The sequence below is a fragment of the Lontra canadensis genome, unplaced genomic scaffold (genome assembly GCF_010015895.1).
Source record: "Lontra canadensis isolate GAN:19392208 unplaced genomic scaffold, GSC_riverotter_1.0 scaffold10, whole genome shotgun sequence".
Taxonomy (NCBI): Eukaryota; Metazoa; Chordata; class Mammalia; order Carnivora; family Mustelidae; genus Lontra; species Lontra canadensis.
Window position 1 is genome coordinate 23,610,320 of NW_022631004.1, and position 27,591 is coordinate 23,637,910.

Sequence of the window (27,591 nt, forward strand, 5' to 3'; positions counted from 1 at the left end):
ATTGACCATTACCTCAAAAACTATACCTTGGCTAATTGAATTTAAATTCAATTTAAGTATGAAAAAAAAGAAAGATGAGCTATTACAATGAATACCACAAAAATACAAAGGATTGTAAGAGACTACTATGAGCAAGGAGAGGCTAACATCTTAGACAACCTAGAAGAAATGGGTAAGTTCCTAACAACAACCTAGAAAGACTGAACTGCATATATACATGTGTGTGTATGTATATATATGTATATATATATACATATATATACATACACACACATTTTGTATACATACACATGTATGTGTGTATATATATATATATACACATTTTACACACACACACACACACACAATAGAATATTACTCAGCCACCAAAAAAAAAAAAAAAGAAAGAAATCTTGCCATTTGCAACAATGTGGATGGAACTAGAGGGTATTATGCTAAGCAAAATAAGTCAGAGAAAGACAATTATCATATGATCTCACTGGTACATGAAATTTAAGAGACAAAACAGAGAATCATAGGAGAAGAGAGTAAAAAAATAAAGCAAGATGAAACCAGAGAGGGAGACAAGGCTTAAGAGACTCTTAGTCATAGGAAACAAAGTGAGGGTTGCTGGAGGGAAAGGAGGTGGAAGGATGGGATAACTGAGTGAAAGACATTAAGGAGGGCATGTGATATAATGAGCACTGGGTATTATATAAGACTGATGAACCACTGACCTCTACCTCTGAAACCAATAATACATTATATGTTGATTAATTGAATTTAAATTTTAAAAAAGGAAAATTCTTCTTTAATCAATACTTTCCAAACCCTTGGGCCCATAGCAACAATTAACTCCAGAGATGTGCCTATCTCTCTCCATCATACTCTGCTGATAGGAATAATAGGCAATTTTTTTTCTTGCCCCCCTTAGTGAACCTGTGGATGCGCACAGTGGCTATGTTGAGCATGAACAAGCACACAGCTAAGACGCCGATCCCAGGCAGAATCTCAAACCAAATTGCACCTTGGTTACCAAAGCTAAACCTTTCCTTTGTGGCCCCTTTAAAGAAACCCAGCATCGTTCATTGATTTTCTAATGTGAATAGCCTTGCATACCTGAGATAAATCCCACTTGCTTGTGGTATGTAACCCTTTTTATGCATTGTTGGATATGATTTGACAATTTTCTTTTGAGGAGTCTTCTCAATGAATGTGTGTACGTTCATAAGAGATATTGATTTGCAATTTTCTTATGAAGCTTTGTCTGCTTTAGATTTTGGTATTTGGTATTTGGTTTTAGGGTATGCTGGCTTATAGAATGAGTCAGAAAGAATTCTCTCTGCTTTTGTCTTCTGGAAGAGAGTTTAGAAAATTGATATGATCTAAATGTTTCACTTAGTTTATCACTGAACAATTCTTGGCCTGGTGCTTTCTCTTTTGAAGGGCTATTAATTTTAGATTCAATTTCTTTCATAGACATAGCTTTATCTCTTTTTATGTCAGGTTTGGTAGATTGTGTCTTTCAAGAAATGTATCCATTTTATCTAGGTTATCAAATGTAGGCAGAGAGTTGTTCATAGGATGCCTTTATTGTCCTTTTAATGTCCATAAGATCTGTATTAATGTTCTTTCATTTCTGATATTAGTAATTTGTGCCCTTTCTTTTTTTTTCTTAATTATCCTGTGTAAAGTCTTATCAATTTTGTTGGTTTTTTCAAAAACCAGCTATTTGTTTCATTGAGTTTATCCATTAATATCCTGGTTTTGATTTCATATTTTTATTACTTATTCTATTTGGTGTAGTTTGGGTTTAATTTGCTCTTCTTGTTCTAATTTCCTAGGGTAGAACCTTAGATTATTTCTAATCTTTCTTCTTTTCTAATATGTACATTCAATACTATAAAATTCCCTGTAAGCACTACTTTCATTGTATCCCACAGATTTTGAGAACTTGTGTTTTCATTTTCATTTAAGTCAAGTATTTTAAGATTTCTCTTGAGTTTTCCTCTTTGACCCTTGTGTCACTTAGAAATGTGTTGTTTAGGGATGCGTGGCTCAGTCAGTTAAACATCTGCCTTCAGCTCAGGTCATGATCCTGGGGTCCTGGGATCAAGTTTTGAATTGGGATCCTTGCTCAGCAGGGAGTCTGCTTCTCCCTCTGCCTGTAGCTCCCCATGCTTGTCCTCTCTTGCTCGCTCTGTCTGTCTCTCTTTCTCTAGTTGACAAATAAATAGATAAAATCTTTTTTTTTTTTAAGTGTGTTTGATCTCTGAGTATTTGGGGAATTTCCAGCTCTCATTCTGTTATTAAATTCTAGTTTAATTCCACTATGGTCCAAAAGAAGTCATTATATGATTTCTATATTTTTTTTAATTTTTGAAGGTATGTTTTATGGCCTAGAATGGTCTATCTTGATGAATGTTGCATAGGAACTTGAGAAGAATGTGTATTCTGTTTTTGGATGAAGTAATCTATAGATGTGCATTATATCCAGTTGATCAGTGGTATTGCTGATTTCTACTATGTATTCAGTGGTTTTCTGGGAGCTGGGTGTGTTCATTTCTGATACAGGTATATTAAAGTCTCCAAATATAATATGGATACATCTATTTCTCCTTGTAATTCTTTTTTTTTTTTTTTTTTTTTTTTTTTTGCCTGATGTTGCTTGAAGCTCTGTTGTTTGGTACATATATGTTAAGGTATGTTATGTCTTCTTGGAGAACTGATCCCTTTAATACTATGTAATGCCCCTCTTTATCCCTAAAAACTTTCCTTTTTATGAAGTCTTCTCTGTCTGAAATTAATATTGCTGTTCCCCCTTTGTTTGGTTTGGAGTTAACATGTTATCTCTTTCTCGATCCCTTTATTTTTAATCTATATCTGTTTTTGTATTTAAAATAAATTCTTGGGGTGCCAGGGTGGCTCAGTGGGTTAATACTCTGCCTTCACCTCAGATCATGACCTCAGGGTCCTGGGATAGAACCCCGCATCGGGCTCTCTGCTCAGCAGGGAGCCTGCTTCCCTCTCTCTCTCTGTCTGCCTCTCTGCCTACTTGTGATCTCTTTCTCTCTCTCAAATAAATAAACTCTTAAAATAAAATAAAATAATTCTTTTGTAGACAACATATAGTTGCATCTCTTTTTTTTTTTTTTAGATTTTATTTATTTATTTATTTGAGAGAGAGAGCATGTGCACTGGAGTGGGGGAAGGGGCATAGGGAGAGAATCCCAAGCAGACTCTGCACTGACTGCTCAGCCTGACTCAGGGTTCAATCTCATGACTTTGAGATCATGACTTCAGCCAAAATCAAGTGTTGGGTCCTTAACCAACTGAGCCATCCTGGTGCCCCTGGGTCTTGTTTTTTGATTCACTCTGAGAAGTGGCACAGTTACACCATTTATATTCAAAGTGATTATTGATATAGTTGGATTAATATTTGCCATATCTGTTACCTTTTATAATTGTTGCCTTTGTTCTTATTTTTGTCTTCCAATCTTTTTTTGCCTTGTGTCATTTTTTAAATTTTTTTGTAAACATATAATGTATTATTAGCCCCAGGGGTACAGGTACTCTCCCCAATGTCCATAACCCCACCACCCTCTCCCTACCCCCCTCCCACCAGCAACCCTCAGTTTGTTTTGTGAGATATCTATATCTATATCATCTATATCTATATCTAATATCTATTAGATCAATTAAACATAAGAACAATAACTTTTTATTTTATCTTCAATTATTCCTTCTCCAGTGCTCTTCCTTTCTTTTAGTAGATCTGAGTTTTTGACTTATATCATTTTCCTTCTCTCTAAAGAGAGACATTTTTTGCAAGGTAGGTTTAGTGAGAAAAAATTCCCTCAATTTTTGTTTGAGAAAGTCTTCATCTCCTTTTCACTCTTGAAGGATAATTTCACAGGATACATAATTCTAGTTTGGTGGGTTTTTTTTCTCTGAACCTTTTAAATATTTCACATCATTCTCTTTATGTTTGAATGGTTTGTGAGAAGTCTTGTGTTTAGATGTGTCTTTGTTCCTCTATAAGTAAGGTGTTTGTTTTCTTTTTTTTTTTTTCACCTGTAGCTTCCTTTAGGATTTTCTCTTTATCTCTTATTTTCAGTTTTGTATTTGTTTGAAAATGATATGCCTAGGTATAGTTTTTGGTGTTCAACATTAATTTATGGAAACTCTCAGTCCTTATTGTTTCAAATATTTCTTCTATTCCTTTCTCTTTTCCTTTCTCATTCTGTTTTCATCTTCTGTTTTAAGCTGTATGTGTTATGACAACTGTGAGTTGTCACACAGTTCTTGGATATTGTGTTCTGCTTTTTTCAGTCTTTTATCTGTTGGCTTTGCAGTTTGGGAGGTTCCTATTAAGATATTCACAAGTTCAGAGATTTTTTTTTCTCAGCTTTTCCAGTCTATTAATAAAGCCATCAAAAACATTCTTCATTTTGGTTAGTGTTTTTAGTCTCTAGCATTTCTTTTTGGGTTTTTTATTAGAATTTCCATCTCTCTGCTTACATTGCTTGTGTGTTGCCTAATTTATCTATTAGAGCCTTTAGAATGTTGATTATAGTTGTTTTAAATTCCCTGCCTGAAAATTCGAACATCTTTGCCATATTTGAGTCTGGTTCTGATGCTTGCAGTACTCTTTTAAGAGGTGTTTTTTACTTCTCAGTATGTCTTGTAATTTTTTTTTTTAAATAACAGCATGATGAATTCGGTAAAATCATTTGCTGTAAATAAGCCTTTAGTAAGGTACTGCTAAGGTGTAGGCAATGGGAAATGTTCTATACTCCTATGATTAGGTCTCAATCTTTTAGTGAGCCTATGCTTCTAGACTGTGCATTTCACACCTGATTTTCAGTCCCCACTCCCTTTAGGTGAGACAGGATGGCTAAAGTGGGCTGAAATTGGGTAGTTTCCTTCTCCCACATATATATATAGAAGGAGCTTGAGTAGCTCCTTTCCCTCTCCCCTTCTTTCTACCCTTTCTGTGAAAAGCTAGAGTCATCTGGGGTTGGGTATTTCCTTCCTGGAGGCCAATTAGGCTCTGATAGGAAAAACAAAACAAAAACAAAAAACAAAAACAAAAACAAAAAATCAGCATATATGGATCTGGTTAGTTTCTCCTGAAAGTAGACCTTGTTAAGAAGGACAGAATGGTCAGGCATATTCTAAAAAGGTTTTTTTTTCCCCTTTTCCTGATAAGCACAAGTGGATTTTTCTCCAATATTCACTGCGAGAACCTGGCAGAAGCCTAGGAGATAAAACTCACAAGTGTGAGAACCTCCCAGCGATTTGGTTTCCTTGGAGTTTTTACTCTCAGCGTGTTCCACCCTGAGCCTCCAGCAATCCATCAGTTATGTTTAGGCTTTCCTACCCCAAGCACTGGTTCTCAGGAAAGTTTCAGCTCAGTTTCCAGTACAGAAAACTGAGTCTCCGTGTTTACCTATCAGTCTTTCCAAATTTGGGGGCAGTGCTTCGCTGTGTCCTCACTTCTCTTATGGATCTAAGAATTGTTGATTTTTTTAGTTTGTTTCGCTTTTTACTTTGCTTTACTTTTTACTTTATAAGATGGAGTGGTGACTTCCAAGCTTCTTATTTACTGACCATAAACCAGATTTGGAATTATTTCTTTCTGCTCCTCAGACTGGATTTTCAAGTGTGCTCCTCTAATCTGTTAATTTATTTTTTCATTTCAATTATCGTACTCTGAAGTTCCAGAATTTTATTTTTTTAAAGATTTTATTTATTTATTTGGTAGAGAGAGACAGTGAGAGAGGGAACACAAACAGGGGGAGTGGGAGAGGGAGAAGCAGGCTTCCCATAAAGCAGGGAGCCCAACACAGGGCTCAAACCCAGGACATCATGACCCGAGCTGAAGGCAGATGCTTAATGACTGAGCCACCCAGTAGTCCCATAGTTCCATAATTTTTGTTTGGTTCCTTTTTACAATTTATGTTTCTTTATTGATATTCCCTATTCATTGAGATATTATTTTCCCTGTTCCCTTTAGCTTTTCTTCTCTGGTTTCCTTTAGCTCTTTGAGCATATTTTAAATAGTTTATTTAAAGTCTCATCTAGTAAGTTCAATATCTGTGCCTTGTCAGACACCTTTTTTTTTAAGATTTTATTTATTTATTTGACATAGAGAGATCACAAGTAGGCAGAGAGGCAGGCAGAGGGTGGGGGGAAGCAGGCTCCCCGCTGAGCAGAGAGCCTGATGCAAGGCTCAATCTCAGGACCCTGAGATCGTGACCTGAAGGCAGAGGCTTAACCCTGTGAGCCACACAGGCACTCCCAGACACAGTTTTTGTTGATTTTTTCTATGAATGGGCTATACTTTTTGTTACTTTATATGCTTCCTAATTTTTGTTGAAAACTGAGCATTTTGAATATAATATGGCAACTCTGGAAAACAGATTTTGTCCGTTTTAGGGTTTATTTTGTTGTTAGTTGTGGACTGTAGCTGTTTAGTTTTTTAGTGGCCTTTAAAAACTATTTCTGTAAAGTCCATATTCTTTCTCATGTGATATTTCTGAAGCCTCTGTCCCTTTAGCTTGTGATCAGGTGGTGTTTTGACAGAGATTTCTTTAAGAGTCTTTAACCAAAGGAACAAGACAAGTAAAGAAAGAAATGAAAAAAAAACCACTCTCAGCCTGTTTTGGGGCACTCCTTCAGGGTTTTGACAGGCCGTTTACAATGCTGAGCCTCTACTTCTTGCTAATGCTGAGCCTAGAGATCAGGCATGGTGAAAGTTTAGTGTCTTTCCAAGTCTTTTCTAAGCACACATCCCACCTTGGGCATATGCATAGCTTTCTTGGCTCCTCGGCATACGTAAGTACTTTGAATGCTCTAATTCGAAAAAAAAAACAAAAAAAACAAAACAAAAAACCCTCTTTCCAGCTTTTCCTTCCAGGCTTTAGGCACATCTACTGCTTGCCTCAGCTGTATTCTTTTGCCAAGGCAATAGCAATAGTTCATTTGCCTTGCAAGGATTACAAGAAGTTCCAACTGTATAACCACTTTTCTGCCCTGATGACTTCCAAGTTAGGGGGAAAAAAAGCAAGACCTTCCAGTAGCCCCCACACAAGTTAGAACAGACCAACATAGTTCTTTGAAAATGTGGTGTACTCTTCTCTCTCTGAGACCAAGGCCAGGGGTCTCACAGTGGTAATACAGGCTGCCATCATGAGGACTACCCTGGAATGAGGGATGCATGGGGCCAGGGTAAGTAGAAATGCCGCAAATCTTTACTACCATGTTTTTGGTTGCCTTTTTCATAATTCAGCATTCCTTTTATTATTATCCAGAGTTCTGAAAATTTTGGTTCTGACAGTTTTTACTTTGTTTTCCAAAGTTTTGGAAAGATATTTTTGCTGGGTATAGAATTCAAAGTTTACAAGTTTTTTTTCCCCCTTTCAGTACTTTATTTTTGAGAGAGAGAGAGAAAGGGAGAGAGAGTGCCTGCCCTCACCTGCATAGGGCATGGGGGTGTGGGAGGCAAACAGAGAGAGGGAGAGAGAGAGAATCTTAAGCAGGCTCCACATCAGCACAGAGCCTGATATTGGGCTTGATCTCAAAATCCTGAAATCATGACCTGAGCCAAAATCAAGAGTCCCATGCTTAACTGACTGAGCCACCCAGGCACCCCTCTTTCAGTATTTTTAAAATGTTGCTCTGGTGGTTTCTCGTTTGCATTATTTCCAATGAGAAATCTGATACCCTTTTCTTTGTTCCCCTATAAAATACTGTTGTTTGTTCTTCATTGCCTTTAATATTTTCTCTTTATTACTTACTTTCAGCCATTTGACTGTGTTATCTTGATTCAACTTCCTTTATGTTTCATATGTTTGATCTGTTTCATATGTTTGGGATTTATTTAACATTTTGGATCTCTGTTTATCATTTTGATCAAACTTGGAAAAATTTCAGCCATGATTTCTTTAAAAAAAATTTTTGAAGTCTTCTGCTCTCTCCTTTCCTTGTGGATGCTATTTATCCATATACTCAGTTGTTTAATGTTTCTTATAGTTCACTGGTGCTCTTTTCCTTATTTTTTCCCTTTTATATTTCATTTAGAATAGTTCCTTTTGGAATTGCTTCAGGTTCATTAATCTTTTCTTCTCCAATATTTAATCTACCATTAACTCATCTAGTGTATTTTTCACATTAGATCTCATAGTTTTTAATCTCTAGACATATGACCTGAATCTGTTTTCCGTCTTCCATGTCTCTAATTTTTTTAATATATAAAACACAGATTTACAGGTGTCTATAAATAATGGTGCAATAAACATAAGGGTGTATATATCTTTTCAGACTAGTGTTTTCATTGTCTTTGGGTAAATACCCAGTAGTGGAATTACTGGATCATGTAGTAGTTCTATTTTTAATTTTTTGAGGACCTTCTATACTGTTTTCCAGAGCAATTGCTCCAATTTGCATTCCCAATAACAGTGCATTAGGGTTTGTTTCTCTTTCTCCACATTCTCACTGACATTTGTTATGTGGTAGAAGCATTTATTTATCGTGCTTTTAGTAAGCGTGTCTGGCAGTGGTAGCACTAGTAAAGGCAGGTAAATCTTGGCCACTGGTTTCCTGCTCAGACATCATGCTTCCCACAGTAGCAGCCACACAAATGCAGTCTTGACAGCATAGCATCTGTGGGCTCTCAGCCTGGGAGCAGCAGGCACTTTGGACTCATGGTCTTCTGCAGCATCAGAAGGAATAAGCATTCCTGGGTATAAGGTAGTGTTGGCAGTTCCAAGAACTGCCCCATCATTACAGAAAAAACTGTGGGCTTTGAATTTCCCACTTTGGTTCTTCAGCTTCAGAGCTGGTAGTGGCTTCTTGAAGTAACTAGTCTATATATAACTATTTGTATAATCAATATCCTTTATTAAATTTTCTCTACAATCTATGATATTTCTTCAAAACATCCGCAATACTTTCTTTTTCTTAACTGAACACAGAGTATTATAGTATAATTGGGCTATACTTTATTTAAAGATTTTTGTCAGCATTACTCCACTGTCTTCTGGCATTCAGTATTGATTGGGGGAAATGTGAAGTCAGCTTGATTTATAATTTTAAATTATAATTTTATATATGTATAAATTATATATAAATATATATTTTATATAATTTTTATATATAAATTTATATTTATATATAAATTATAATTTATATATTTTATATTTTATGATTTATATTTTCCTTTAATATTTTTAACTGGAGACTTATGAATTTTTTCTTCATTTTTGACATCCATTAGCTTTATCCATTTTGTGAATATGGATTGTTTTGTATCAGGTTTTCCCAGATATCTGTATGTCTTTTTTTTAATGATTTTATTTATTTATTTGACAGAGAGAGACACAGCGAGAGAAGGAACACAGCAGGGAGAGTGGGAGAGGGAAAAGCAGACTTCCTGCTGAGCAGGGAGCCTGACATAGGGCTTGATCCCAGGACCCTGGGATCATGACCTGAGCTGAAGGCAGATGCTTAGTGACTGAGTCACCCAGGTGCCCTGCAGTGCCCCTGTAAGTTTTTTTGGTTTTTTTTTGTTTGTTTGTTTTGTTTTTTTAAGTCTTGGGTCTTGTTTCTGGAAATTTTTCTTGAATCATGGAGTGTATTTATTCCATTATTTTTTTCCAGATACAAAAATGAGTTATATGATAGAACTCATTTTCCTGTCTTTAATAACATTTTTGATCATTTTCCTCTTTTTTCCTAAATATTTTACTTCTTTTCTTCTGAATATTTTATATTATAGGCGGAATAGCTGCCCCTCCCCCCAAGATGTCCAGGTCCCAATCACTAGAACCTGTGCATGTGTTACATTAGATGGGAAAAGGGATTTTGGATGCAATTAAGGTTATAGACTCACAAAGAGGGATATTATCCTGGACTAGCTGGGTGGGCTTAGTCCAATCACATGAGCACTTAAAAGTAGAGAATTATCTCCCTAAAAATGGATGAATCAAAAAAGGAAGTTAGAGATATTACAAACATGAAAAGGATTTAACTTGATATTTTTGATTCTAAGATATCAGGAACCATATAGGGCTAGTCCTCTAGGAGCTAAGAAAGGCCCAAGTTGCACAAGCAAATGGTGACCACCATCTTAATCTACAAGGACAAGAATTCTCTCAGAAATCTTGTATTTCTGAGAATGTATTTCAAAGTGGATTCTTCCTAGAACCTCCTGATAAGACTCCAGCCAGTGAACATAGTGATTTCATCCTTGCAAGATTTGGTACAGAAAAATTAGCCAAGACCACATGTATTTCTGACCTGCAGAACTGTGAGATAAATAAGTTTGTGTTGTTTTAAACCTCTCAGTTTGTGGTGATTTACTTGGAAGCAATAGAAAATGAATTTATTATACATCATGCTTTAATACAATTTATTTAAAAAGGAAAAGATCAAAGTGATACATTGAAATAAGGAATGAATTTGAAATTTTGAACTAATACATCTGACTGTATATCTTTTCCTTTACATTCTAGTGTTAACATATTACAAATTTTACTGTTATTGTTCAGAATTTCCACTAAAATATGTGGTCACCCATGTTGATTTTTTTTGAGTAAGACTTTATATTTAAGTATATAAATATAAAAGAAATATACAGCAAAAGTTGTGTAAATATGGGAGAAACAAGTAAAAAAGTAAAAAATGCATCATTGAAGAGGTGCATAAAAAATTTCTAGACAAAGTAAGTGAGAACATGGATAGAACTATTTAAGCAGGATATGTTATGAAAATTATATTACAGTGTATAATTTCATCATTCCATGCAATGGTGGGAGAAACATGAGTTAATTCAGCTTATCCAATTAATAAATTAAGTCCATTACATCTTGGAATACTAACTAGGACAGGAAATAAAATTTTTAAAGTTTTTATGAATCAAGGATTTCCACTTATAGCTATCATAGAATAACAGGGACTAGATTTATCTTCTGATAATATAAATTAATAAATTTGATCAAATATATAGAACAATAATTTTTATACATTGCATAAAGTCCTATCTATTGCACAATTGCATAGGACTTTGATACATGAGAGAAAGGAAACAAGTAAGCCCTAATGATTACCATGGCTTCCTACCTGAAGGGAGAACCACAGCAGAAAAGAGAATCAAAAGCAGAACAAGGAAGACTTGGTGAGGTGAAGATGACATTGAGAGAGAGATCTGAGTCCAGGGAGATAAGAGGGTGGCAGAGTTGGGCAGAGTTCTGGAGAGAAAGAACAATGCATGAAAAAGAAATCCCTTTTATTCTTTGCCTAGTACTAAGCTATGCAAGCATAGAGTGAAATTCTTTAAGCAAAGAAGGCTTGGGAAATTGTAAGCTGAAGAATTTCCAGGGATGTACATTACTTGGGAATAAGATACATTTAGGTTCTGATAAGACAAACTGTAAAGTTCTCAATGAACACTCAGTAAAGACCCCAGAAGGATCATGCCTTAGGAGTAGATCTAGGGGCTCCTGGGTGGCTCAGTGGTTAAAGGTTTGCCTTCGGCTCAGGTCATAATCCTAGGGTCCTGGGATCAAGCCTGGCGTCAGCCTCCTTGCTCAGTGGGGAGCCTGCTTCTCCCTCTGCCCCTCCCCCTGCTTGTGTTCCCTCTCTCCTATCTGTCAAATAAATAAATACAATCTTAAAAAAAAAAAAAAGGAGTAGGTCTAAATTATCTCTAGAGTAAAAATATTCTAGGCCAGCAATGTCCAATACAGTTGCTACTAGTTGTATGTGGTTGTTGAATATTTGAAATGTGTCCACTAGGGCTATGGAATGGAATTTTTCGTTTTACTTAATTGTAACTCATTTAAATAATTTATATTGAAACTTAGTCAAATGTGTCTAGAGGCTACCATCGTGGACAGTGAAGTTCTATGGCTGACCTCATGCACCTTAACAAAGACGAGTCTTGAGGAGATGAAATTGAACTGCAAATAACTGCTTGCCATAACAATTCCCAAAACTCTTTAAGAGAAGAAAACAAAATCTGTATGTTCAACTATGATTCAAAATGTTCAGAAACTAATACAAAAATCACTAGATATGCCGAAAAGTAGAAAAAAATGTGAGCCATAACTAGGAGGAAAATCGATCAATAGAACAGACCTACAGATGACAGAGATGATGGAATAAGTAGACAAAGATGTCAAAATAGTTAGTGTAAATATACTCAAAGATTTTAAGGAACACCATTAATATACTGAGGAGAAAAATGAAAGATTTTTTAAAAACCAATAGAACGCTTAGAGATGAAAAATAAAATATCTGAAATAACAAATTCACTGGATAGGTATTAAGGACAATTGTATATCGCAGAAGAGAAGACTTGTAAATGAAGAAAGCAATAGAACCCATTTTTTTTTAAGCCAGAGAATAAAGATGGGAAAGAAAATGAACAGTGACCTAAGGGATATTATCAAAAAATCTGGTATACATATAATTGGAGTCCTAGAAGGAGAGCAGAGGGAAAGACAGAGAAAACCAGTAAAGAAGTAATTTCTTTGAAGAAAAATTTCCCAAACTGATATAAACTATGGTCCCATGCTTACAAAATACTCAACAAACCCAAAGCTTGAAAAACATGAAGAAAATCATACCAAAGCACATCATAATCCCACGGCAAATTTTAAAAAAAGGTGATAAAGAGGGGCACCTAGGTGGCTCAGTCAGTTACACTCCTGTCTTCATCTCAGGTCATGGTCCTGGGGTCCTAGTATCAAGCCTTGCATTGGGCTCCCTGATCAGCAGGGAGTCCGCTTCTCCCTCTCCCTCTCCCTCTCCCTTTCCCCCAGCTTGTGCTGTCTCTCTCGCTCACTCTCTCTCTCAAATAAATAAAATCTTTTTTAAAAAGTGATAAAGAGGGGCGCCTGGGTGGCTCAGTGGGTTAAACCCTCTGCCTTCGGCTCAGGTCATGTTCCCAGGGTCCTGGGATCGAGCCCCGCATAGGGCTCTCTGCTCAGCGGGGAGCCTGATTCCTCCTCCTCTCTCTGCCTACTTCTCTGTGATCTCCGTCTGTCAAATAAATAAATAAAATCTTTAAAAAAAATGATAAAGAGAAAAATCTCAAAAACAGCAGCAAAAAACACTTACCTTCCAGAGAGACAAAGATAAGATGTAACAGACTTCTCATTGGAAACCATGGAAAGCAGAAAATACTGGAATCTCTTTAAAGTGTTGAGGGTATAAAAGTCAACCTAGAATCTACACCCAGAAAATTTCCCTCAATAAATACATTACAAAATACCACCTCATCATTAAAAAGGCCAACATCATACTAGCTACTGTTTAGAGCCATGGCCTATGCTAGGCACTTAACATATATTCACCTCAATTGAGCCTCATTATTAGCATCACTTAACCAATGAGAAATCTAAAACCTACATCCAGGGTGGCTCAGTCAGTTGAGTGTCTGTATTTGGCTCAGGTCCTGGAGTCCTGGGGATCTAGTCCCACGTTCGGCTCCCAGCTCAGTGGAGAGCCTGCTTCTCCCTCTGCCCCTCATCCTGCTTGTGCTCGTTATCTCTCTCAAATAAATAAAATCTTAAAAAAAGAAAAAAAAAATACATCCATGGGGTAGCTTGGGCAAGTCTATGGAGGACAAATAATAAAAAGCCAGAATGTATTCATTAAGTCAACCAATAAGCAATTCTTTGTTTATTAGGTGCCAGACATGTTTTAGGGTCCAGGTTACTACAGTTAAGGAGTCAGACAGCTGTCTTTTATAGCTTCCTGTCTCATTAGTGAGACAGGTAAGTATCAAGTGAATGATTGACACAATTTTGGATAGGAAGAAAATTGGAGGCCTGGAGGTTGGTGATTGAGGTTCACTGAAGGGAATTAGATAGACTAGGCTTTAGTCTGAAGAAAACTATCTAAGGAGTAGACATCTGAACTAGGACATAGTGATAATAGAACCTTGATGTGCCCTTGGATGGGAACAGAGAGCCCAGGGGAAGGGTTGTGGAGCTGGAGACAATGACCTATATTGGTTGTGGGTCTGTAAACTATAGCAGGGTTTCCTTGGTGTAGTGAAGCAGGTTTCAGTTAAGGCAAACTGAATTACTGAGTAAAGCCTGAATTCCTCCCCACTGACCTGGTAAAGGTCCCATTCCCAGGTTTATTATAATGACGTAAGCCACATGCAAGTGCAATCCTAGTGAGGGGCAAAACGCATAGTCTGGCCAGCTCCACTTTGGAGGAAGGCCTGAGCATTGGTCTGTAAAGTATGTTATCATGAGGGGAAATCTGTGTTTTACGTGTTAAACTGGGTCTGGATGCTAAAGAATTTGTATGTACCACATTACATTTTACTTCCCCCACTGCCTTTACTCAAAACCAGTTAGATAAGAGTCAGGAAGAGGAGGGGGTCAAACATGTACAAATGTTTATTCAAAACCAGTTAGATAAGAATCAGGAAGAGGAGAGGGTCAAACATGTACAAATATGTACAATCCAACGTTACTGTGCCTTTCATATTCACTAGATTTGGTAAGGACTTCATAGGGTTAGTGTCCTATTTAATTCTCTCAACAGTCTCATGGGTTAGGTATTACTACTATTCTATGGATAGGAAAAGCGACACACTTGCAAAGTACCATCCACAAGACAGCACTAGTAGAGCTAGGACTTGAATCCAGAACCATTTGACTCCAAACCACAGACTCACAGCTACTATGATCCCTTTGCATTTTAAGACAAATATGGGAGAAGTGACTACTGTATTATAATTGTAGTCTAGTTTCTCAGGCTCCAAGGCACTATCTAGAAAAATGGCTCTGGTTCAGCCACATTATTCTTTACCCAGACTTACAGGGATTCCACCTGGACCCATTTGGGTTCTCCTACATCATCTGCTCTGCCATGCACACTTCCTTCAGACTCTCTCATTATCAGAGTTCCTATTTTAGAGTCTTATGCAAAGTTCAGTCATTGAAGTTCAATGATGTAGTACTTCTCTTGTAGGAAAGAATTTGTTTCCTTTCAAATGCTCAAAAAAAAAAAAAAAAAAAACCACCAAAAAAACCACAAGCAACCTGCTGGCTGCCTGTGTGTTAATCCAAGGAATGATCTCTTTCAAATTTCCTGTCAAGAGAAAGAGTCACAATTATATTGTGCAGATGTTTTACCTTGATATCTGGAATTTCACCCAGTTCTAGAACCTTGCAATTTTATTGCCCTTGGAAAAATAAGGGTCAAATTTAATATAAGTCAGTAAGGAAATGGACATTTTGATCCACTTCTTTGGCACCTGTCATATTGATATCTAAATTAGAACCTTAAGCTTCTTATTCATTCATTCTTTCTGCTTGTTTTACTTTCTAATAAAGCTTTGTCTACAACCTTTCTGGTGGACAGTTAAAACACTGTGTCCAGATTTAAAATGCAGCTGCTTGATCTAGAACTTTCATTTTCAGGAAATTGGTCTAACAGAATAATCAAAGAGTACTAGATGTCTGTACATGGATAGCTATTGCAGAATTACTTGCAACAACAACAAAAAAAACCTAGAAAAAAATCTAGACGTGGCCAACAGGAAGTCAACTTAATACACCATGGTATAGCTTTTTAATGCAGCAATTAAAAATGAAAATGTGAGGGGCACCTGGGTGGCTCAGTGGGTTAAAGCCTCTGCCTTTGGCTCAGGTCATGATCCCAGGGTCCTGGGATCGAGCCCTGCATCGGGCTCTCTGCTCAGCAGGGAGCCTGCTTTCCCCTCTCTCTCTCTGCCTGCCTCTCTGCCTGCTTGTGATCTGTCAAATAAATAAATAAAATCTTTAAAAAAAATGAAAATGTGTCTCAGTAGTGAGAAAATGTGGGCCACAATGTGAAAATAGTTTATAAAACAGTGAGTAGAGCTCCATTTTTTTTTTTTAAACACATGAAAGCAAAACGAATGCCCTCTGAGAGGTCGCATTATGGATAAACTTTATTATTTTTTTTCTGGCAGGCTAACATAGCGGTTCAGACTCTGGGTTCTGGAGGGGTGTCTGGGTAGCCCAGTTGTTGAACATTGGACTCTTGGTTTGGCTGGGGTCATGGGACTGAGCCCCGCGTAGAGCCCTGAGCTTCTCACTCTGGCCTTTCTGCTCATGCTCTTTCTCTCTCTCTCTCTAAAATAAATAAGTAAATCTTAAAAAAAAAAAAAAAAAAAAGACTATGGTGGGCTCTGGAGATGGCCCAACTAGGTTTAAACCTTGACTCTACTATTTATTAGTTGTATGGCTCTCTAGGCAAGTAACTTTTATGAAAATTACGTGAGTTACTTTATGTAAAATCTTTAGTACAGTGAAATCATCATCATCACTATAAAATGGGAACAAAGTTAAAAATAAAAAGTGCCTTTAATAACAAAGAGGCAGTGTCTTTAATATTATACCAAAGGACACATGGGAATGGGAGTAAGAAAAACTGGGTTTGAGCCAAAGCTTACCAAGTGGTGGAGATTCTGCACAAATCCCATCCTCGGAGCCCTGATTTCAAGGGTCAAATGGGGAGAGTAACACTCATTCACCATCTCAGAAATGTGGCTGGGATCAAATGAGAGTTTATAAGAGGACTACATAAACCATGATACACTCGGCAAAATATTTTATTATTATATTGAACATTGAATCCTTAATATCATACGCAATTATAAATAATTTTGTCCTAATTGCAAAGCAGGAAAGGTGCAAACTCAAATGGTTACAGAAGAAAGGGAAATAACTAGATGTAGTGGAATAAGCTCATCCACAAGATACGTCAGCACTTGGCCACCAGCAGGGAGAGTGAAGCAAGGGTAAGAGGAGAGAAATAACTTTATAACAATATTTTCTTAGACTAGCAGTGTTCCTAGTGTGGCATTCCATCACATCCTAACCACCTGTTCTTTGCTATTTAAGATAACAACTATATAATCTGATCAGTGGATCCTTTCAGGCATCACTGAGTAAACTGCTGGGCAGCAAGGCTTTGATCTAGATTTGGGCCAACAGATTAACATTCTCAAAGTTACTGGGAAGAAACAAAATGTCACCAGTAAAAGTTCAAATTATGGTGCTTCATTCTGCTGACTTTGCTGGGTGATTCAGAGAATAATAAAGTAATAGTACATTTCAATTCCCAGAAGGGACATACGTTACAGCTCTCTTTGTAGAGGGACTCACAGTTATGTGACTCGTGATGGAACAATTTTATGTTTTGCCATTTTTCAACTGAGGAGCTTGGCTTAATGGGGTATGAGGTCCCTTTAAGCGATAAAGTACTTTATTGATGTATAGGTCAAGATTATGCTAATAGGACATAGTATGTGGTAATTTGGAGTAGGTTCTTTACTTATAATTATTTTACCTATTATAACCTTGATGGAATTCAGAATTAAAATAAGAAGGAACTTTTGGAGAAGAAAGTAACCACCACAGAAATAAAATCCCCTTACCTCTTGCCACCCTACCCCCACTCTGCTGGAATTACCAAGAGTACACCTGATTAAAAGAAGCAAAACCATGCTAAAGCATTGAGAGAGATGAGACCATCTCATTTAATTTTATGAAGCTGGCCCAATCCTGACAACAACTACACACAAAAACGTCATCTAGTATACAGAAGTAAATTCCAAAAATATTATCCATCAATTTAGTAGTTTCAAAGGGAACAAAATAAACTCAATAGACAGCCACATCATTTGATATTATTACATTTGATAAAAAGAAAAAAAAAATCTTAGTGAAAATAGGACCAGGAAGATTTTTCTTCTTAATGTGATGAAAAGTATCTCAATCAACAGCCCACGTTATACTTTAACAACAAACACCAAAGGTATTCCCCTGCAGTCATAAATAAAACAAACAACTTCACGTCTGTTTTGTATTTAGCATTACTTTGGAAGTTACTGCAATTAAAGCAGAAAAGTCAGAGATTTGAAAATAGGAAATTCAATATTGGAAAATAAATGAAATTATGTGTAGACAACATACTTACACAAAACACCAAAGAATCAATTGACATACAGAGTAGAACTACTAAATGTTCTAGTTAATGGTTAAATTTAAAATAGAGTGAAATTAACAGCGCTCATATGTCGTTATTAATAGAAATGAAAATGCAATGAATAAAATGATTCATAATAAAAAGCACTAATTGTAAAAAATGATTAAAGAACTTTTTCTCATTTTCTAACCATAAATGAAATTAACACTTTGGTTGGAATACAAAAGAAGAAGAAGAAGGGGAGGGAGAGACAGAAGAAGGAGAAGGGGGAGGAGGAGGAAAAGAAAATAAGAAAAAACACAGTCTACAGTATTTTGTTTAGTAGCTTGACCACAGGAAGATAAAACAGAATGTTATGAATAACTACACTCATAAGTTTGGTAACTTAGATGAAATGGACAATTTCCTTGAAAGTCAAACTGCCAAAACTCAAGAAATAGTCTGCATAATTCTATTTAAAGAACTGAATTCAGATAAAAATCTTCCAATAAAGAGGCCCAAATGGCATCATTGGTGAATACTATCCAAACTGTAGGGAAGAAATTATATGAAGTTTACCCACATTCTTCCATAACTCGTGAAGGCAACATTACACTGACCAGACAATGAAATTAAAAAGGTAAGGAAAACTACAGATCAACATCCCTTATGGACATTGATGCAAATATACTCAACAAAATACTAGCAAAGGAATCTAAGCAATATTCTGGAAATACAAGGCTGGTCCTACAAAGGAAAATGAATGTGATTCACACACCAACATTATGAAGGGAAAAAAAGACATGATGGTTTCAATAGATACAAAAAGAAAAAAAAAATATCAGATGAAACCCAACATCCATTCATGATTAACAAGTCTCAGAAAACCAGGAATAAAAGGGAATTTCCTCAGTCTGAAAAGGCCATTTACAAAAGTCCTACAAATAACCTTAATGAAGACTGAATGCTTGCTTCCCAGGACTGATGACAAGGCAAGAATGTGTCTAACCTCACCACTGCTTTCACCATCACCTAGAAGGTCAAACCAGTGCAACAGGACAAGGAAAAGAAATAAAAGGCATTTGAAAGGAAAATTAGAAAGATTGTAAAGAAAGAAAACATTTATTACAAATAAGCTGCAGACAACACGACTGAATAGAAAACTTCTAAAAATCTACATAAGTGGATTTGGTATCAGGATACAAGATCAATGTACAAAAACCAATTGTACAATGAACAATTAGAAATTGAAAATTTTGTACATATACACACAGTAAACTAGTAGCAATGTATGTGCGAGATCTGTATGCTAAAAACTAGAGATACTGATAAAAGAAACCCATGATCCACATAAAACAAAGTAATATGCTGTCTTCATGGATTGGAGGACAAATATTAAGATGTTCGCTCTCCCTGGTCTATGCATTAAGGGCAATTATCATTAAAATCCGAGAGGTGTTTGTTTTTGTTCTCATCAAGAGGCTGACTCTAAAATGTATAACGGAAAGTTAAAGAAACCAAAATCGCAAAATGTTTTTGGGGGAAAAAAAAAAAACACGACTTACTGGCTTATGGAAAGCTACAGCAACCAAGGCAATGTAGTATGGGTGAAAGCACAGATATATAAACTACTGGAACACTTTTTAGAAAAAGACTAACATGGTGCCAACTGATTTTCAACAAAAGTACAAAAAAAAAAAAACTCAACCCATCTGTGGTGTTTATGTAATGTTTATATGTACCATATGTAAAAAGTAACTTAAATGGATCCCAGACCTAAATGTAAAAAGTAGAAACTAGTAAAGTCCTAAAAATAAAAAATCTTTGTCACCTTAAGGTAAGCAGTTTTCTTAGAGAGGACGCCAAAAGTATAATCCATTAAAGAAAAAGTTGCTCAAGTGGACTTTGTGAAAATTAGGAACTGCTGCTCTTCCAAGGGCTCTGTCAAGAGTAGGAAGAAAAGAGAAGCTCAGACTGGAAGAAAATATTTACAGAGCACATCTTGTATCAAGATTATGGAAATTAGTATCTGGCTAGAAATTAAAAAAATTAGTTACCACTTTTTACTTTTTTAATTTAATAAAGATAAGACATGGGATTTTTTTGGTCCATTAGTGAGAGTGTGATGATTTGGGTAAATCCCGTATACTTGGTGGAGCTTCCAGTTTTGGAAGGAAATCTGACAAGTTCTGTCAAATCTTAAATATACCCATATCCTTTAATACAGAAACTATATTTCTACAAATGTATCCTTAAAAATCTTATACTCAAAAAAAAAAAAAAACCACCTTACACTCAGGTACTTGTTTGCAAAAATGAAAAAAAAAAAAAAGCAGCCCTTACAACAGACTGATGACATAAATAGCAGATCCACCAATATGAGGCTATGCAGACAAGGAACTCTTGTTTAAAGTGTCTTCTGATCTGGGAAACTGCTCAAGACACAACATTAAGTAGGGAAATAGGACATAAAACTGTATACAGGATCCCATTTTCTATGAAAAAGGAAAGACAAATATGTTTTCTCTGCATGATGACATTGCCGGTGGGGTATTTTTCCTTTTTTGTACTTCCTGAAAAACATGTATTCTCAGGATATAGAAGTTACTTTGTAAAAGGAAATGGTGTCCCAGAGTTTAACTCCACATAAATTCGACGTAAGCCAACATGTAATTCCTGGGCTCCTTGTAAAGGAGAAAGCGAGCATGGCACGTAAGGATGGGATTTTGCAAAAGGGTTGGCAGATTGCATAGGCTATGACTGACAGCTCAAAACTTTTTTTGCTGCTTCCCCAGTAAGACCGTGACACACACTGTTAACTGACATGTGGGATCCCCCTCTATCACTGAGCCCTCAGTTGAGTACTCCTAGTATTCATGTTGAATACTGGTCTTATCTGGACTTAAATATCCTTTGGACTTTCCCTTCACTTGGCTCCCAACTTAGTTTTTAGTAATTAAGATCTTACAGTACGGGAATAGAATTCTGCTGATGCATTCTTAAAAATACCTGTTTAGGACTTAAACATTGCCCTCTAGTGGGAAGCCCTCAAATAACTTATTGCTGTTCACAGATTAGAGCAGAAACTGTAGCTAGAATATTAAAAGAAAAAAACTACTAGCTTCCCCCTCCATGCTAGTTTCTTTGCCAGGTTTCTCCTTTTGGAGGAATCTTTGTAGTGCACTCATTACGGTAAGTTCTGTGCTAAAGAGGAACTTTTCACATGTATTAACTTTAAGTCTGTAAGGTGGGCACTTATGTTTTTTTAAAAGTGGCCACTTCTTAATGCTTATACACACAGAGGTAAGTCATAGCGCTAACACCATTAAGCAATAAAATGTCAGGGAGACAAAAAATTTATCTTTTATTATTATGGCTAAAAAAGTATCTTCAGCAGTTGAGAACATCCCAAGACCTTTAATTTCACTTTTAATACTACAGTTATAATATTTTGGTCTCATATGCATTTTTACAAAATGAAGCAGGGTCAGGTTCAAAGGTTTTGGGTTGAGGTGTGTAAAAGAACTTTTTAGCCACAGTCTCTCTCTCTCTCTCACACACACACACACACACACACACACCCCACCCCCCGCCACAGCTTCAGTTATTCAACAACTGAATAAAGAAGATACCCCATAGAGTAGTGCTCTCAAATACTAAATAGATTTAAGTTCTCAATTACCTAGCATTCACCTTTTTTCTCTTCTCTTGGTTTGGTTTTGTTCTTTCAGAAGTCTACAATACTATCTCCACTTGAATATGTATGTGATCTTTAAAAAAAAAAGGATGCAGAAGCAGTGTTGCATAAGAAGGTAATGATTCCACTAAAAATACTGTCAGTAGTGTTCAGGTTTCACATATAAATTTTCCAAGACTAAAAACCTATTACTTGAAATAAATCCTGTTACACACAAGAACGTGTTTTCGTATTTCTCATTTTCTCTAGGAGTATCTGTAACCAGAATCCTCACATTGAAGATTTGAAAAGATCCTCACTTAAAAAAAAAAAAAAAAAAAAAGAAAGAAAAAAAATCCTCACAATTTGAAAGGAAAAAAAGTACACGAATGTAGTATTTATTTCCAAGACTAGGCTTCACAGAAGAAAATTTAATATCCAGTAGTTGTTAAATAAACTTTTGTTTACATACAGAGATTCATAAAGTAACTATTGCCCAGCCACTAAATAAAGATCAAAGGAAATTAACAGAATAAGCGTTTTTTTCCTACTCCAATTTAAGAGGAAAAAAAGTTTTAGATAGAAGGGATAGGATATGGAGGTGTCAAGAAAATAGGAGAATACAAGCAATTTGACAAGACTAAGTTTATTCTAAGCAAAATTTTTATTAATAAAAAGATTAACCATGACCATATGAGATGAGTGGCTGGGCTTAGAGTCTGCTACATCAAATAAATTAAAAACTGATAATTGAGAATATCATTACAATTTATAATAGCATTCTTTTATAGAGGCATTTTAACTTTAGCAATGTTTCTCTTAAACATAAAAAACTAATCCTTAGTGTCATGGGTGAGAATCATCATAGCTACTGCTGACTCAAAAGAGAATTTCCAAGAGCTGTTTAGTGATATTACCTTAAGACCTACACCCGAACTTTAGGGAAACAATCTTCCAAAAGGATCTGGGACTCCTGACAGGAAATAAGTATCAGTGTTTGATACTGTGGCAGGAGGATATCCCACTTCAAGTGTGAAGAATAAATAACACAAATTAAGAATGCACCCAAGACCCCCAAATAAGTTAGCAAAAGTGCTGTTACTTTAAGAATTATCAGACATATGTGTTTAAATACAAATTCAAATTTGTTAAGTCCAAAAGATACAGTAATTTTATTACATAATTTTTTTCCTGTGTGCTAAAAATGTTAACTTACAAGAACATAGTATTTGTATAAGTGTAGAGGGAATTACGGTCGAATTGTCTAATCATTTTTCATTGATGAGAATAGAACAGTAGGTAGTGGACATAGTCAAAGCACTCAAGAGTCCTCGAAAATTCAAGGTTGTCTATTACTGCTCAGCCAAAACACTAACCATTCTCTAATAATATAAATGCCTACTTGATTTTTATTTTTAAAAATAAAGTCCATTTGTTTCTCCATTAAAGCTTCTGCAAGACTGACAAAGGTACATTCTACCTATTAAAAATAGGAGTACTCTTCATCTTTGGATAGGGAAATGTAATCACATACAGATTACTAAATTTTTATTTGAGGCAGCTCTTGGGAGTCCATTAAGCACTTTTTGAACACTATATCTTTAAAGTTTGTCTTTAATAGTAATACTTTGGAAAACCAAAAATAGAGGAAAAACATCTACGGCAAAATACATTTCATTCAGATTTGATAGCAGTAAAGTATAAAAAAAAAAATAGTGCAGTGTCAATTTTCTCTGTAAATCACTTGAGAATAGTTTTATGTTTTATGATTGAATGACAAAAAAGGTTTTAACCTGTTAAAAAAGTTTAAGTCTTTGACTTTAGTAAGGCAAAAATGAAATTAAGACTGTAAAAAGACTTTAAAAATGAAGTTCTACAAATTTGGTTCCCATTTACAATTTCATTAACAGAGAAGTTAAGTGTAGATACAATGTATCCAATACTCATAACCACAGTAAAAAAAAAAAAATCTCTAGCAATTTGTAGATTGTGAAATCCTTAGTAATACCAATATATATTCAAAACTTGTTCATACAGAACCAAGACCTCTCCTTCTCCATGTAAAAGAACACTTGTTAAAGATAATTAACAAAAATACCAATTAAACAATGGAAACTCCTTTCATTTCACTGCGCCCAAAAGTATGACACAAAATACTGGCTTAAAGAGGTAGATTAAAAAGAAAAAAGAAAACCAGATTCTCCATTCTTTGTCACTTTTATTCAGTAGTAGTATTTTTTTCCTTATTTTCGGTGCCAGACACGGCAAGGAGTGATTACAGCCAACTGTTATTAAAACATTTGTTCGCAACATATACCCCCTTTACCACTGACCCCAAACTGACTCATTTTGTGTGCTTTCGTTCTTCCTTTTTTTAATATACCACCACCAAGACTGGGTGGAGGGGGCAAGGGTAAAAGAGATGAAGGGGAAGAGTCCAGGAGGCCAGAAGAGGAGGAATGCTACAAGCCACAGTAAGAATGAGCTGTATTTAATTTAAAAAAGGGGGAGGGGTGTACCCCACAAATGATACAGTAATGAGGATACACAATTAAATCCCATAAGCATGACTGAAGGCTTTCACTGTGTTTGACGTCATCACAATGGAAGGCATAAAAAGTGGAGTAAATCAATGTTGATACAGTCCAATCTAGTCCATTAGGCAAGATGGTGCAAGAAGTCATTTAAATTAAAAGTGCCCTACCCTTACCTACATGGCTAGCAGACATGGAGAACACCACAGTGATGAATCCACAGAGATTTCTCCATGTAGCTATAAAAAATGTGTTGTCGAATGGCACATTGTCAAACACTGGAAAGGGGCGCCACAATGGACCTCTCTCTGTTTTAGGTACGAATGCTAGATTCAACTATCTCAACTAAGCAGGAAGTGGGCTCTTCTGCTGGGAATGCCAACCCTAATTCACTTTGTCTTGAAATATATACAGATTGTTTGTAGTAGCTACAGCAATGATATTTTCCTTGGGGTGCCAGGCTGTATGAAGGATTTTCTTGTTGAAGTCTAAGCTGTCAACACTTATTTCATCTTTCTTTCGCTTGCCACTTGCACAGACTTTTCGTGGTTTCAGAACTGTGCGAGGTTTGTTGTTTTCCCGTGATGCTTCTAGGGTTATGTCTCGCTTTGTGTTCCTGTCAAACATTCTGAAGAAATTATTGTAAGATCCAGTCATGACAACACTGCAAAAGCAAACAGGATGCAAGTAAGTGAACAAAAGTTTATTTCCAGTAAAATGATTCAGTGATGAAACCTAGCCTATTACCACATAGGAAATAGCTACTTCAAGCTGATCTGGATTTAGGGAGAGGGTTGCTGACACCAACCCAAGGACCAATTATTCAAATAAACTAGTACTAGTCTGGCACTAGTTAGTGGTAGTTAGCTTGGATTTCTATTAATAGCTCCTTTTCAGGACTACCAAAACTATCACCGAAGTTGAAAATATTCTCGAAAGTAGCTTCTTAGTAGTACTGAAATAATCTCTGCTGAATATATTTTTGCAACTATAGGTTTTGTGATTAACCAAACTGGTAGCTTCTTCAAATACCAACCATGGGATCACAGGTTCTAAAACCCTTCAAAATTCATGGTATATAGCTATTCATAAGAAACCAATACATTACTTTGTGATTTAAATTATAAACTACAGAATTTGCTCCCAGGATGTTGTCTGATTGGGAAAATGCTATCTTATGAATGCTTTTAAGGTATCTGGGATGCCTGGGTGGCTCAGTCCATTAAGCGTCTGCCTTCAGCTGAGGTCATGATCCCAAGGTGCTGGGATAGAGTCCTGTATGGGGCTCCTTGCTCAGCAGGGAGCCTGCTTCTCTCTCTCCCTGCAGCTTCCCCTGCTTTTATGTGCTCGCTCTCTCTCTTAAAAAACAAACAAACAAAAACCTTATTCTGTGACTATTAAGAGTAGAATATAAATTTTTTTCTTCACAGGAAGTCATTTTACCTATTGCATTAAATACATTTAAAGCACTTTTTCTGGGGACAAATATTTTTACAGTATCCGTTTAATCATTGCCAAATTTTAACCTTACCCAGGGTACCTCTGTCAGTTCAACTTTCCATCCATCACTGCTCAATGTTTGCTAAGTTTAAGCACCAACAAGCAAAACCACCCAAGTCTGAAACTATTAATTTAGAAAGGGTCTGGTGCTACTATTACATACCATGTTCTTCCACATGGTTCAAATTATTTTTTAAGTAAGATTACAGAATATCAAGGAACTGTTTAAAGTAATGCTTGCAAATAAGTATTTTTATGTTATCATACATTATACAGATCATATATGAAATATAAATGATTACCATCTATTCAGTAATGTCAAGTCCTCCAAAGGACACTTGACAACATTTTAATCAAACTCAAATTGGTGCACATACCTGAGGGTAATAAAACTCTCTTTTAATATGAATTATGTATTTGGATTGGTACCCCCATATTATCTGAATTTGTGAGATTTTAATAATTAGAACACCTAGGTCGATGGCTCTTTGTAAATTTTAAAAGGTTTTGGTAGGTCAGCATTTCTATGGTATACCTGCCCAAAATGTATAACCTGAATCAAATTATGAGAAAACATTAGGTAACACTCAGATTAAAAAACGTTCTATAAAATCATTGGCCTGTTTTTCAAAATGCCAAAGTGGCAGTAGACGAGAAAAACATGAAGAACTACTATTCCAGATTAAAGGAGAACAAGACAAGACAACTAAATGTTATATATACTTTGGGACTGCATATTTGACTGGATTTTCTTCTCTGCTAGGAAGAACATGGCCAAGAGGGCTGGTGAAATTTTAATGGGCTCTGTGGATTTGATGGGAGGACTGTGCCACGGCAACTGTTTTGCTTTATATGACTGCCCTGTCACAATGTGGAAGAGACTCTTATCCTTTAGAAAATGCTCATTAAAAAGTTTAAGAGCAATGGGCCACCATGTTATTGGTTCACAAATAAAGTATGTGTATCTATTTGCGTGTCTTTACAGAGACAGATATAAAGGAAGAGACTGACACAGCAAACAGTAACAGGAGACCCTGAGTAAAGGCTAAATAAGACTGTGTCACTCTTACAAATTTTCTCCCAGTTTGAAATTATTTCAAAACAAGTTTTTAAACAGTAAGGGAAATCAAGAATTTCTTTTTGATAATGGAACCTAAATTAAAACCAGCAGCAATATGTTTCAACAACGTGAGAAGAGCTGGTGCAGCGGTGCATCAGATCCTAGTGTATCAGTATCTTCTTTCTCTTCCTGTCTGCAAACTTCTCCTTTCTCTTCTTCCCTTTCCTTCTTCCTTCTTGATGGCTTAGGGTTAAGCAGTGGCATTCAAAGGCAAACCTTGCTTGTTCTGAATCTAGGTTTACTGTGGCCAGCCTACTTCTGGGTGTCATGTTACATTCAGATGAAGGTAATATTAAACATCACAGCAAACATAAGTGATCCAAGTTCTAGCATCCTCTATTAACACAGAACACCATGATCCTTGAATGTTCTATCAAGCTTCACTGATTAAACTGTTAAAAAGTACATCTAATGACCATAAAGGCAAGCTTAAGTAATTCCAAAATTGTCTTTTCTAACGTTTTCTGTTCTACTGGAACACAATAAATGATAAATAAATACTGATAAGGAAAAACTGAAAGATTAAGACTTATTTGTCCTTCGAAATAATGGTACCACACATTTTAATGATACACTAAAAATGAATCATACACTGTGGCAAAGTTGTAGATTATAAAAACTCTAATTACTCAGGTAATATGGTTAAAATGACATATGGTAATCCCACTTCTAGGAGATATTGATGTGATATCTGGAAAAAACTGGTGTTTAATATTCCAAATGAAATATCTATTGCCTAAATATTTCTCAAAAGTTTCATAGATGAACCACCAGAGTGAAATTTCACCATTTTAACAGTT

General features: G+C 35.9%; 1 protein-coding gene and 1 pseudogene across 3 annotated transcripts in view; both read right to left on the bottom strand.

The window, feature by feature from the left end:
- Window positions 1–790: 790 nt before the first annotated feature.
- LOC116866525 lies at window positions 791–1,061 on the bottom strand (annotated as a pseudogene).
- Window positions 1,062–23,835: 22,774 nt separating this feature from the next.
- PPP2R2A (protein phosphatase 2 regulatory subunit Balpha) overlaps window positions 23,836–27,591 on the bottom strand; it is a 91,745-nt gene continuing 87,989 nt past the window's right edge. For all 3 annotated transcript variants that reach the window (XM_032855791.1, XM_032855792.1, XM_032855793.1), the window contains one exon: window positions 23,836–24,835. In XM_032855791.1, the coding sequence (XP_032711682.1) occupies window positions 24,556–24,835 (280 nt within the window). In that variant the 3' untranslated portion in view covers window positions 23,836–24,555. The remainder of the gene's footprint in view (window positions 24,836–27,591) is intronic.